This window comes from Ailuropoda melanoleuca, chromosome 12 (genome assembly GCF_002007445.2).
Source record: "Ailuropoda melanoleuca isolate Jingjing chromosome 12, ASM200744v2, whole genome shotgun sequence".
NCBI lineage: Eukaryota > Metazoa > Chordata > Mammalia > Carnivora > Ursidae > Ailuropoda > Ailuropoda melanoleuca.
The window spans coordinates 48,910,348-48,924,849 of NC_048229.1; the positions used below are offsets into that span (position 1 = coordinate 48,910,348).

At 48.9% G+C, this 14,502-nt stretch overlaps 1 protein-coding gene across 19 annotated transcripts in view; it reads right to left on the reverse strand.

The window, feature by feature from the left end:
• LOC105235387 (nuclear receptor coactivator 5-like) overlaps positions 1 to 14,502 on the reverse strand; it is a 136,317-nt gene that overhangs the window by 30,639 nt on the left and 91,176 nt on the right. Inside the window, exon 10 of one of the 19 annotated variants that reach the window (XM_034639594.1) lies at positions 2,523 to 6,822. The exons of the other annotated variants lie outside the window; for them this stretch is intronic. Within the exon in view, the coding sequence (XP_034495485.1) occupies positions 6,797 to 6,822 (26 nt within the window). The 3' untranslated portion in view covers positions 2,523 to 6,796. Of the gene's footprint in view, positions 1 to 2,522; positions 6,823 to 14,502 lie in introns of those variants that run through there. 19 annotated transcript variants of the gene reach the window in all.

Consider the following 14,502-nt stretch of genomic DNA (forward strand, 5'->3'; position numbering starts at 1 on the left):
GTGCAGGCCACGAACCTCTCTGGAAGGATACACCCAAGAAGCTGCTAAGAGGCTGCCTCTTGGGGGAGCAAGGAGCAGGGGTCCAAGGGCAGGAAGGAAACCTACTCTATATCTGAGAGCCTGTTTTTCAAAAACCATTATTTGAAAATGTCATGTGAGGATTTTCCCTGTTTAAAATAGATTTATTTTCAAAGTGTTTTAACCACTCCTCTTTTTTTTTTCCCCAAGATTTTATTTATTCATTTGAGAGAGGGAGAGACAGAAAGCACAGGCAGGGGGAGAGGCAGAGGGAGAGAGCGCAGACTCCTCACTGAGCTCCATCCCAGGACCAGAGATTGTGACCTGAGCTGAAGGCAGACGCTTAACCATCCGAGCCACCCAGGCACCCCAACCACTCCTCTCTCCATCTCATCAAACCCTCCCTGTGGGTAGGTATGGTTATCCCTATTTAAAAGAAAAGAAGCCTGAGTCCCCAGGACGGAGTGACTGGCTCATGGACCCCAGGAAGACTCCAGGAGTCAGGCCTGGACCAGCACCAGCCTCCTCGCTCTCCTTTGGGAAGGGTTCCCAGCGTAGACATGGCAGCTACCTCTGGCGTGAGACCCTCTCTGGCCAGCTTTCCCAGCTGCCAGCAGCCTGGCTTGCAGGCGCCCTCCAGTCTGGGCACTGGGGGGCTGGGATGCTGAGCCAGGGACCGTTGAGCCCCTAAGAGGGTCCACATCAGACCGGACTGACCCAGCTCAGTGGCAAGGCCTCCACTAGCCCGCCAACCCTGTTCCCATCATAGTGCATTGCTTATAAAATACATTCTTAAAACGCCTGTCACATTTTATCTGATGTTTAAAATTGATTTTCTTTTTGGATGACACACAATATGAACCGGCTGCTCAATGATCTCTTTATCAGCCATAGACTCCAGCATGCTGCTCATCAGCCATGTCTGGACGCTGGGAGCAGGCCTGGAACTGGCCCAGACGCGGGGTTCCGGGAAGGCTTTGAACCTGGTGTGAGCGTGGGCCAGGGGAACTGCCCAGAGGATTTTCCAGTGACAAACAGGGCTCCCATCTGCTTGCTGAGGCTGCTGAAACGTTCTTATTGCAATATTCATGCAAGAAAGGCAGCTCAGAGCCCCCAAACACCCCCCAAATCCAAATGTGTATTGAGCAGCTACTAAGAACCAGGGTCTGCTCTTGGCACTATCGGCCTGTCACTCCCTTTACTCTACATAACAGCCAGTAAGGCTTGAATAACTTCTTTTGATTTCTAGAATGAGTCTCCTTGAAGCTAGCACAAGTCACGTTGCGGGGGGAGGATGAGGGGGGCGTCCCGGAGTGACAAGGAAGACAGACTCTCGTGGGAACTCCCTGGTTCCTTCAACAAATATCTGGTGAAGGTCTGTGACAAGTCAGGCACCACTCTGGGTGCTGCGGTTACAACGGAAAACAAAGTGGAAAAAAAAAAATCCACCCTGGAGTGGTAGGTACTTTACTTTTTTAATATCAAAGTTGAATTTTATTGTTTCAATTGAAGTGTAATTAACAGTGTTATATTAGTTTCTGGTGTACAGTATAGTGATTCAACAATTCAATACATTACCCAGTGCTTATCGTGGTGAGTGTCCTATTAATCCTCTTCACCTACCCCCCCCACCAGTTTGTTCTGTTTGAGTCTATTTTGGGGGCACCTGGGTGGCTCAGTTGGTTAAGCATCTGCCTTCAAGTCAGGTCATGATCCCAGGGTCCTGGGATTGAGTCCTGCATCGGAGTCCCTGCTCAGCTGGGAGCCTGCTTCTCCCTTTCCCTCCCATTCTGCCTACTTGTGTTCTCTCTCCCACCGTCAAATAGATAAAATCTTTATTTTTTAAAGATCTTTTTTTTGTTTGTCTTTTTTCTTCATTTGTTCTGTTTCTTAAATTCCACATGTGAGTGAAATCATATGGTATTTGTCTTTGTCTGTCTGACTTATTTCACTTAGCATAATACCCTCTAGGTCCATCCAGGTCACAAATGGCAAGATTTCATTTCATTTCTTTGTTTTTTTTTTAAAGATTTTATTTATTTATTTGACAGGGAGAGAGACAGCCAGCGAGAGAGGGAACACAAGCAGAGGGAGTGGGAGAGGAAGAAGCAGGCTTCCAGCGGAGGAGCCGGATGTGGGGCTCAATCCCATAACGCCGGGATCACGCCCTGAGCCGAAGGCAGACGCTTAACGACTGAGCCACCCAGGCACCCCAACATTTCATTTCTTTTTATAGCTGAGAAATATTCCAGTGTGTGTGTGTGTGTACATGTATATATCACATCTTTATTCATTTGTCTATCAATGGACATGTGGGCTGCTTCTATATCTTGGCTACTGTAAATAGTATTGCAATAAACATCAGGGTACATGTATCTTTTCCAGTTAGTGTTTTCATTTTCTTTGCGTAAATACCCAGTAGTGCAAGTACTGGATCATTTGGTCATTGAATTTTAATTTTTTGAGGAACCTCCATGTGTTTTCCACTGTGGCTGCGCTGGCTCCATTCCCACCAACAGTGCAGGAGGGTTCCCCTTTCTCCACCTCCTCACCAACACTTGTTACTGCTTGTGGTTTTGATCTTAGCCATTCTGATATCTTTCTGTGGTTTTCCTTTGCATTTCGAGCGGTGGGCAGTTTCAGCAGGTTGATCACAGAAGGCTCCAGCAAGGAGGCACCATCAGATCTGAAGGACAGCAGGGGCCAGGCAGAGGAGGAACTGGAGTATGAAGAGTGGAGACAGCCTGGCCAAGGCAGTATTGGTCCCAAGCCACAGCATCAACGGTGACCAGCCTGTGACTGGCTGCCCTGCGTCAGGAGCCTGCCCGTGGTCCAATCAGCAGTGGCCAGGGGCATGTTCCCCAGGGGCAGAGCTGATTCACTGGGGGGGGGGGGCTGTGCGTATCCCGCCACCAGGAAAGAGCATTTCCTTCTACAAACGGACCCTCGGAGGGCTTACATCAGAGGCTGCGCCGTCAAATATGGCCCACGGAAACATTTTCTTTGCCTTGCCGGTGTGTTGTTTTAATTGAGCCAACACTTAACATGGGAAATCTCCTACAACAACTCAGGTTTTTAAAAATTCTCCTGAAAATAATCATCAGATCTGACAACTCTGGCCACTCATTTTTTCTGCCAGGTACCAGGAGGCTAAAGTCACGTAACCTTCCGGTCGGGTTCAGCTGGGGCTCTGTCTGTGCTACCCAAGGGACTCTTCTGCTGCCGCCTAAACCCTGTGACCCTATGATGGGCAAAGTTGATCCAATGGTTTGTCCAGGATCATAGAGGAGCTGCTGGGAGCCAGGACAGGGCCTCCGATCTCCCGGGATGCTGTTTGGCTGTGCGTCCTGCCACTGTCCCCCATCAGCCCTGGCAGTCGTTCCACAGTGCCCTGACTCCATCCTGCCACCAAAGGATGCCCTGAACTGACAGCAAAAGGGCAGGCTCCCAGTGGGCTCCCCCCTACTTCTGCTGGTGACATGTCATTCTTGCTGGCTTAGAGCTGTTTTGAGTCCTCTAATCCCTTCCCCCTGAGCTACTAAAACATTTCTTCAGAAGTCTTTCTGAGCAGAAAGCCTAAGAACCCTTGGGATAAGCTTGGGATCTGGGGAGCAGGGCTATGATTCTCTCTCCTCTTGGTGTCCCCCAAGTCTGAGCACTGTGCCCGGCTCAAAGGCCCAGCCTGAACGGTGACTGAGGAATGGGCCACTGCTGCATGCAAGTCCAGAGACCTCACCGAGGGACCCAGAACGAACACCTTTCCCTCCAGCAAAGGGCTCGAGGTGGAGTTCAGGGGAACAGTGGGGCTGGGGCCTCTACTTTCCCAGGCAGGTGGGCTTGGGGCAGGGGTTGAGGAAGGTGGGATGGCTTCAGTCTTCAGACCGGCTCCAGACAATGTCCATGGGGGCTCTCTGCCTGGGAATTCACAGGCAGCCAGATCAGCTTGGTTCCTGCAGGAGGCCATAGATCTGTGGTAAAGGAGCAAGGTGAATTTCCAGAGGAAGGGAGGAGCGAGCCACAGCTGTGGCCTCAGGTACGGCTCAGATGCCTGCCTGTGGACCCTTGCGTTTAGAACCAAGCTCTCCACTCAGCAAGCCTCTCCTTGAGGGAGCAGACAGACGCTTGAGGGCTCCTCTGTGCCCCCCGTTCCTTCCTGCCTGCCTTCAGGGAACATTTGTTGAGCGCCTACTATGCAGTTGGCACTGACCTGAGCTGCAGGACTCAGAGTTGCCCATGACCACTGGCGACAGCAACAGCCATGAGATTTAGAACAGAACAGAGCTGGGAAACAGGACTGAGGGTCCTGGTGGTCAGGGAAGGCCTCACAGAAGTCACACTGAAGCTGACACAAAGGATGAAGAGGCGTTGGCTGCATGGAGTAGAGGAGGGTCAGGCAGAGGCAGAGCATGACGGTCCAAAGGCAAGGCAAGGGTTCGGGAGACCCGGAGGCAGTCCAGGGGGCTGGAAGTGAAGGGGAGGGAAGAGGGGGAAGCAGGTGACCACATGTGAAGAAGGTGGGCAGGGCCTCACAGAGGCAGGTAAAGGCCTGGACTCCGTCCTGAGACGGTGGGAGTCATGGAAAGCTTTCCAGCTGGGGGACGGCCTGGGGACTGGGGAGAGGCCCTGGCACTGCAGGTGGAGGACAGGCTGGAGGGGACCAGCAGGGTGTCAGGAGCCCGCATGCAGGGACTCCAACATGTGTGCCACGACCTGGGGCAGTGGGTGCAGGGGGGAATGTAAGAAATATCAGGGGTCCCCTGGAGCCCCAGGTGACACCATGAGGCCTGTCCCAGCAGATGAGTCTGGGTTGGTGAGGCTTTTCCTAATTCTGTTGTGAAAATCCATCATCACCGTGGGAAATCAAGGGCCCTTCAAAGGCCCAAGCTGGAGCTCATGTTAATCTGGGCAGACACCCTCTCGCGGCTGCATGTCCAGCTTGTGTCACTTTAAAATTCTCTTTGTTTCAGCCATCTGAGAGCCTGGGCTGCTGGGGTCAGGGAATCCACAAAAGACTCCATGTAGGCAGGGACTGGGGTCTGGGAAGCTGGCTGCTGGGCCCAAGGAGAACCTACTGCTGAAAGGCCAGTCCACAAGGAACACCCAGCATCCCCCCGGCCCTCGGCATCCTGCTGCCCACCAGCACTGGTGGTGGCGGCTGTGGAGCAGGGAGCCGGCTGTTAGGGGGCGGGTGGGAGGCACTGAGTCTCTCAGCACTGCCTGCTGGAACATCTCAGAGATTTGCCTCCGTGCCTTCCACACAGAGCCACGTGGTGGCTCTGGAGGTTTCTCAGGTCTGAAGGGTTTCCCTGGACAGTGGCTAGGCTTAGGGGTGGCTTGGGGCAACTTAAACCTATCCCAAATCAACAGCTCCTCTAGCCACCTCAAGTAAATACATAACCCAGATAGTGTCCCTGTTCTTCAGCTTCGGGACCAGCCCCCAGGCCCCACTCATAGCCAGACTGCCAACCTCCAAGCCTGCCCCTGCTGGATGACCTGACACAAACATGGGGTTGGCTGGGCTCCTCTGAACCAGACCACAGGTGAAGTTCTGGAGAAGTCAGGCCCAGCCCACGGGTTTCCAGCTTGTGCTGAGGTGGTCATGGTCTTGGAGGCAGCCTGGCACCTCCGGCCCCTCCCACCAGCATCCTCATACACCCATTGTGTCCCAGGCTTCAGAAGTCACAGTCTGCCCCCTTCTGGTGGCTGGGAATTCTCAGCAAGCCGCTGGCTGGCAGGAACTCCATCCATCACAGATGATGGGGTGAAGGTGCTGGGCTGAACCGCCTTGGCATTGCCTCCTGGGTGCCCCTCCCAAGGTCTGACTGAGGGGGCAGGGGCTGGAGCCCATGACAAAGGCCTCAAATGTAAGCCTTTGACCTTCCCTCCAGATGCTGTTATGCATGGGCCATAGGAACGGCATGGAAAGGAGCGATATTCTCCATCTTGAAACTTGTGTCCCATTACAAGGCCAGGCTGCCTTCAGTGACCTATAAATTAATTTTTAAGAAGAAAAATGCTAATTACCCTGGCACAGTTCAGTTTCACAATCGTGTGTGTGAGGAGCATTCGTTGGTTAAATCTGTTCCTATTAAGCAGACTACAATGGTAGAGATTTGTTTCAATGCTTTCTCACTCTGTAACATATGGAAGCCACAAAACATATGGTTGCACACTGTGCGGGACCAAATACCAACTGGAAGGCTTGTGTCTCAGTGAGGTCTGGAGCCTGGGGCAGGATCCGCTTTGCCTCTGCACCCTCAGAGGGACCAGAGCTCTGGGGTCAGCACATCTGGGCTCAAGAGCAATCTTCTTGCCGTGTAGCATTCGGCAAGTGACTTAACCGAACTGTGCCTCAGTTTCTTCATCTGTAAATGGGGCTAATAAAGCAGCCGTGTTGATCCAGTAGCAGAGCAGATTAGATGAAACCGCACACATAAAGTGTGTAGCCCAAGGCGATTGTCCAGTGAGCAGGGCCTGCGTTAGCTCCACATGCTAACCCACCAGTGCTTTCCCTGGCACACCGAGGGCCAGGCTTGTGATCTTCTTGCCGTGGGTGAGGCCGCTGGAGCTCAAAGAGGCCCAAGCAGATCAATGGATTGTTGCGGGGCCACAGTGCCTTCCTTTATTTCTGGACTCCAAGTGCAGTGCTCTTCCCATGTCCAGATTTCCAGGTGATCCTGTCTCCTGCTGGGCTGCTTTCCTTTTTCCATTCAGCTCACCGAGCAGCTGGCAGGTAGCAGGCAGGGTACCAGAGCCTGTGGGGGCGGGCGACTGGCCTCTAAGCTCTCCCCGGACCCCATTCTCCTGAAGGAGACAGACCAACAGACGGTCGCCCAAGCAGCCGCGGGCCCGGGAAGCACTGCTCCGCGATACACGGCTCCAGTAACACCACAAGGCAGGGATACAGGTGGATAATGGGGCTCAGAGGGCTTTAAGGTCAGCCCCAGGGATGAGTGTTGGGAGTTAGGAGGGAGTATTGGGAAAGGCTCAGGTTTTAGGAAAGAGAGAGAAAGGCTTCTTTCCTGAGAGTCTGTAGTTGGTCTTTCCAGAACCAGGTCTGTGCATTCAGCCCTCTGCAGTTCTTAAGAGGATGCCAGTTTGGCCTCTTTCACTTTTAGGTGACACCACTCAAACTGGCTCAAGTATAAAAGGGGATTTCTGGGCTCACGGTACTGAAAATGCCAAGGCATGGCTGCCTTCCAGGTACCACCCAGGGCTTGACAATCACGTCAGACCTCAGGTTCTCTGCCACCTCTTGCCTGTGCTCTCTGTGGCGGCTCATTCTCAAGCATCCCACGCCCGCCATCACGTGCTACTTCCCAATCCCTGCTCCAGAACAACAGCCTACACTTGGCAACCCCACCAGAAAGGCCTCCCGCGCTGGGTCTCAGTGAGCTCTAGCGAAGTCCTGGGGACGACTCTCATTGGACCAGCTGGAGTCCCGGCCTGCCTTTGAACCGATCACAGAGGCCATGCCAGTGGGATATGCTGATTGGCCAGGCTCAGGTCACATGACCTCCACATGTGGCGCTCGGCCCTCAAGCACAAGCAGTCAGTCCCTTGGGCTGGGAGCTGGGGAGGGGTCGTTCTCCAAAGGGCTATCAAGGCGGATTCCCCAAGTGAAACCAACAGTTGTCTACTGCAAAGGTGACGGTTTTTTTAATCTCAGGGTTTATTTTTTTTCCCCTCTCTCGCTTTCATGCCCGAAAGCTGCTATTGTATGCCAAACGCAAAGAAAAGTTACCAGCAGCAGTCTGGTGACCCGGTGGACTGAAGCTACCCAAGGCCCCTGTACACAATGGCTGCTTGGAAAAGGCCCCAGAGTGGAGAGAAGCTGCCACTGCTCAGTCTCCAGTCCTAGAACACCAGGCTTTTGCCTCGCACAGATCTGAGGCAGCCACGACACCCACAGCTCCCCAGACAGCGGAGGTCTTAGCTCCTGGTACCCACCACTGTTGGCAACCTGCGACCACCAACCCCCAACATGGATACGTCTTCTACTCCAAGAAGCAGTTCAGGGTACGCTGTGCTTCTAGGAAAAAGAATGATTGAAGATACATGCTTTCTCACAAGACACATTAAATGTATGAGACTAGGATATGCTTTACGTTATCCTGCACCTTTCAGACCCTCCTCTCCCCAAATCGTTCATGAGGTAGATGAGCAAAGTAGGGTATGCTTTGTTTAAACTGATTGTTCTGATTGTCCATGTGGAAAATCCAAAAGAATCAACAAAAATGCTCGTAGAACTAATGAACCATTATAGCAAGGTTGTAGGGTACAAGGTTAATACACAAGTCAATTGTTTTCCTCCATATCAGCAATAAACAAGTGGAATTTAAAATTAAAAACACAAAGGAGCGCCTGGGTGGCTCAGTTGGTTGAGTATCTGACTCTTGCTCTCAGCTCAGGACTTGGTCTCGGGGTCGTGAGGTCAGGGGCTGCATTGGGCTCCACACTGCGTGTGGAGCCTACTTAAATTAAAAAAAAGAAAAATTACAAACACAAAAACAATTTGTTAGCAACTCCCAAAAAAAAAATACTTCAATATAAACCTAACAAAATACAGACAAGATCTATATGAGGAAAACAACAACATTCTGATAAAAGAAATCAAAGAAGGTCTAAATATATGGAGAGACAGTCCATGCTTGTAACCAGAAAGACGCAATATTGTCCAGATGTCAGTTCTTCCCGACTTGATCTATATATTCAATATAATCACAATAAGCATTTTCCTGGATATCAACAAACCGATTCTAAAGTTTATGTGGAGAGGCAGAAGATCCAGAAAAGCCAACTCAATATTGAAGGAAGAAGAACGAAACTGGAGGACTGGCACTACTCAACTTCAAGACGAACCATGAAGCACCAGGGATCAAGATACGGTGGTACTGGTGAAAGAATGGACAAACAGATGCATGGAATGGAAGAGAGAGCCCAGGAACAGAACCTCGTAAATACAGTCAACTGATCTTTGACAAAGGAACAATACAATGAAGAAAAGATAGTCTTTTCAACAAATGGTTCTGGAACGACCACATGTTCACACACAGAAAAATGCGACACAGACCTTAACCATTCACAAAAATTAACTCAAAATGGATCAGCAACTTAAATGTAAAATCCAAAATTATAAAACTCCTAGAAGGTAACATAAGGGAAAACCTAGAGGACCATAGGTATGGCGATGACTTTTTAGATACAACATTGAAGGTACAATCCTTGAAAGAAATAATTTTTCTTTTTCTTTTTTTTTTTTTTGAGATTGTATTTATTGTCAGAGAGAGAGCACATGCACATAAGCAGGGGTAGTGGCAGGCAGAGGGAGAAGCAGGCTCCCTGCTGAGCAAGAAACCCGATGAGGGACTCCATCCCAGGACCCAGGGATTATGACCTAAGCCAAAGTCAGGCACTTAACCAACTGAGCCATCCAGGCATCCCAAAAGAAATAATTTCTAACCTGGATTTCATTAAAATTAAAAACTTGTGCTGTATGAAGGACAATGTCAAGAGAATGAAAAAACAAGCCACAGGCTGGGAGAAAATCTTTGCAAAAAACACATCTGATAAGGACTGTTATCCAAAACGTACAAAGAACTCTTAAAAGTCAACAGCAAGAAAATGAACAACCCAATTAAAAAGTGGGCCAAAAAACTTACCAGACACCTCACCAAAGAAGCAAATGGGAAATAACACAGGAAAAGATGCTCTATCACACTTCTTGATTTCAGACTATATTAGAAAGCTATAGTCATCAAAATAGTACGGTGCTGGCATAAAGACTGACACATAGACCAATGGAACAGAATAGAGAGCCCCCCAAATAAACACCTGTGTATACGGTAAATTTGACAAAGGGGCCAAGAATATTCAAAAAGGAAAGGAAAGTCTCTTCAAAAATGGTACTGGGAAAACTGGATACTTACATGCAAAAGAATGAAATTGGACTACTCACAAAAAGTAACTCAAGATGGATGAAAGACTTAAATGTAAGACCTGAAATTATCAAACCCCTAGAAGGAAACATGGTGGGAAACTCCTTGCCATTGGTCTTGGCAACAAGTTTTTTGGACAGGATATCAAAAGCACTAGCAACAAAAGCAGAAATAAACAAGTGGGACTACATCAAACTGAAAAGCTGCAGAGCAAAAGAAATAATCAACAAAATGAAATGACAATCTACAGAGTGAGAGAAACTATTGGCAAACTATGCATCTGATAAGGGAATAATAGTCAAAAAATATAAGGAACTCATACAACTGAAACACAAAAACAAAAACTCAATTTAAAAATAGGCAAAGAATCAGAATAGGCACTTTTCCAAAAAGACACATAGATGGCCAACAGGTACATGAAAGGTGCTTAACATCACCATCATCAGGGAAACGCAAATCAAAACCACAATGAAATATCACCTCACACCTGTGAGAATGGCTATTATCAAAAAATGTAAAGAAATATGGGACACCTGGGTGGCTCAGTCATTAAGCGGCTGCCTTCGGCTCAGGTCATGATCCCAGGGTCCTGGTATTGAGCCCCATATCGGGCTCCCTGCTCAATGGGAGGCCTGATTCTCCCTCTCCCTCTGCCCCTGCTCGTGTTCCCTCTCTCACTGCCTGTCTGTCAAGTAAATAAAATCTTTAAAAAAAAAAAAAAGTAAAGAAATAACAAATGTTGACAGGATGTGGAGAAGAGGGACCCCTTGTGCACCGTTAGTGGGAATGTGAACTGGTGCAGCCACTATGGAAAACAGTACAGAGGTTCCCTAAAACATTAAGAACAGAACCACCACACAATGCAGCAAGCCCACTTCTGGGCATCTAGCTGAAGGAAATGAAATCACTCATCTCCAAGAGACATCTGTGCCCCCAGGTTCACTGCAGCGTTATTCACAGTAATCAAGAGCCAAGACATGAAAACAACCCAAGTGTCCACTGACGAATTACCAGATAAAGAAAATGTGATATATAATATATATAATGTAATATTCCATATTCCATATATACTGGAATAGTCCATATAGATAATGGAATACTAGTCTGCCATAAAAGGAAGGAAAACCCTGCAATTTGCAACAATATGGATGAAATTTGAGGGTGTTATGCTAAGTGAAATAAGTCAGACAAAGACAAATACTGTATAATCTCACTTATAACATGAAATCTAAAAATGCCAAATTTAGGACGAGAGAGTAGATTGGTGGTTGCCAGGGAAATGGGAGGGAAATGGGAGATGTTGGTCAAAGGGTAAACTTCCACTCTTTTTTTTTTTTTTAAGGCGGGGAGGGGGAGAGGCAGAGGGTGAGAGAACCTCAAGCCGACTCCGTGCTGAGCATGGAGCCCGATGTGGGGCTCGATTTCACGACCCTGAGATCATGACCTGAGCTGAAATCAAGAGTCAGATGCTTAACCAACCGAGCCACCCAGGTGCCCCCAAACTTCCACTTCTAAGATGAGTAAGTTTTGGAGATATGATGTATATAGCATGGCAACTCTAATTAACAATACTGTATTGAAAGTGGCTAAGAGAGCAGATTGTAAATGTTCTCACCACACACACGTGCACACACACACACACACACACACACAAAGGTAACTGTGTGAGGTGATGGATGTGTCAACTAACCTTACAATGGTAAATATTTCATGATATATGAATGTACCAAATCACCATGTTATACACCTTAAACTTACACAGTGTTATATTATCAATTACATCTCAGTAAAGCTGGGGGAAAAGAAAAGACACTCTACACCATCCATCATCAGAAATGCAAATCAAAACCATGAGGTACCACTACACATTTATAAGAACGATGGAGCACTGTGGAGCAAAAGGAACTCTCATTCACTGTTGGTGGGAATGCAAAATGGTAAAGCCCTTTGCAAGGCAGTTTGGCAGGTTCTTAAAAAACTAAACATACTCTTACCATAACATCTAGCAATCATGATACTTGGTATTTACCCAAAGGAGTTGAAAACTCTTGTCCACACAAAAACCCCCACACAGATGTTCATAGCAACTTTGTGCAGAATTATCAAAACTTGAGCACAACCAAGATGCCCTTTAGAAGGTGAGTGGGTAAGTCAACAGCCAGACAGAGGAATACTGTTCAGCACTACAAAGAACTGAGCTATCAAGCCATGAAAAGACATGGAAGAAACATAATGCATATTATCAAGCGAAAGAGGCCAATCTGAAAGGCTATATAGTGTATGATTCCATCTATATGACTTCTGGAAAATGGCAAAGTTATGGAGACAGTAAAAAGATCCATGGTGGTTAGGGGTTGGGGGGATGGAGAGAGGGATGAATGGGCAGAGCACAGGTGATTTTTAGGACAGTGAAACTATTCTGTATGATACTGTAATGGTGGATACATGTCATTATATATTTATCCAAACCCATAGAAGGTATTTCAAGAGTGAACCCTAATGTAAGCTATGGACTTTGGGTGATAATTAGGTGCCAACATAGGCTCATCCATTTTAACAAATGTACCACTCTGGTCCAGGATTTTGATAGTTGGGGAGGCCAAATATATGTGGGGGCAAGGGGTATATGGGAAATGTAACTTCTGTTCAATTTTGCTATGAACCTAACACTGCTCTTAAAAATAAAGTCTATTAAAAAAACAACAGCAAGCATTTGTGTTATGTAGTCCTGCACTCAGCTGGGCTCAGCCAAACAGCTGTCTCTCAGGGTCTTGTGCATGGTCGGGGTCAGATGGCAATGGGCTGGAGTCATCTCCAGGCTTCCTTGAGCTTGACACCTTAGGTTAGCTGGACCTCAGCAGAGGCTATCGGGCCATACTGCTTCCTGTGGCCTCTCCATAGGCCCTAGACTTCCTTGAAATATGGTGGCCCACTTTGAGAGTGAGCACCCCCAGACAAGGAGGGAGGGAGGAAGACGGACCAGAGGGGAGCCAGCAGAAGCTTCATGACTTACCACTGGAGGCAAGTAGAGTGGCAAGGTCATATTACAAGAGCACACATGGGATGGGAGACTGTCATGGCTCTCTTTAGAAAATAAAATCTGTCACATTGGGGCACCTGGATGGCTCAGTCGGTTGAGCATCCAACCCCTGATTTCAGCTCAGGTCCTGGTCTCAGGGTCATGGGGTTGAGTCCCAGGACAGCATCTGTGCTCAGTGTGGCGTCTGTTTGTCCCTCTCCTTTTGTCCCTCCTCCCGATCACATGCTCTCGCTCTCTCCCTGTCTCAAATAAATAAATAAAATCGTTGAAAACAAAAAAAACCTGCCACACTGACCTCCCTTCTGGTATGACCAAGGCCAAGGGCAGTTGGGAACTGATCACAGGCGTACTTCCTGCCCTGGTCCTGAGAACTGTACATGTACTGTCCACCTGCCTCTGGCCCAGGCACTTCATTCATCGGCCCTGATCCCATGGTACTCCCTAAGGAGTACCTCTTCTTTTCCAGATGACAACATTGGAGCTTGCCAGGCCTCAGAGCTCAGGGCTTCAAGATGCTTTCACTAGGAAAACTAGCCCCCTGAGCATGAGGCCCCTCCCCTCTAACTGCGGGGCTACTCTCTGCCTCACCTGCTCTGAACCAGAGCCAGCCACCTCCCTTGGTCCCTGTGCCCTCTTCAGCTTTGCTCGGGCTCCCCCATATCCCACCCCACACTATCTGCCCACCCCGCAGCGCTCATTTTCCATCTAGAACTTGGGAGCCACAGCCTCGCGCTCAGAGCCGGGGAGCCAGCGCCCAGGCATATTGCCCAGCACCCCCTCTCCTGCCAAGTGTGATCCCGGCCCTGCTATGCTCACGCACAGAGGCCCTGCTGCCCCGCCCTCCACGGGAGATGCTGGGTCCTCACCATGTGTTGGCTTCCTCTCAAAAGCTCTTCTGCCAATGACTACATATCAGCCAGGCCCGCAATACATGGTGAGGCAGCAGTAAGCTGTCTGTGTGCTTGTCCTCAGGCAGGGCTGTGCGCTTCAGGGGGACAAGGACTTGCTTTGTTACCCACCGCAGCTCCCAGCACATATGGGCACTCACCTGCTCAATGAATGAGCGACTAAATGAACGAACAAATGAATGGAAAGGTCTTAAGACCTAAGCCTCGGTCTGCCTGTTAAGGGAATTGAGTTACCCCCAACCCCAACCACACCTCCCACAGGTCGCTTCCAACTGGGCCGAAACCTGCTTGCAGCTTTCTTTGAGGGTTTAACACGGAGGACTTGGCAGGGCTGCCTCCCTCCTCTTCCCTCCTTGCCACCCCCGTCTCCCCTTCCCCCCCATTGTCATCCCCACCTGGCCACAGCACAGCCACATGCTGGTCAAGCAGAAGTCATCTTTGCAGCTCAGATTTTAAAAGTCAATTTTGCTTCTTAGGCACACATATAATGGACACTTTAAAATAAATGAATGGAAGGAAGGACGGAAGGAAAGGAAAGGAAAGGAAAGGAAAGGAAAGGAAAGGAAAGGAAAGGAAAGGAAAGGAAAGGAAAGGAAAG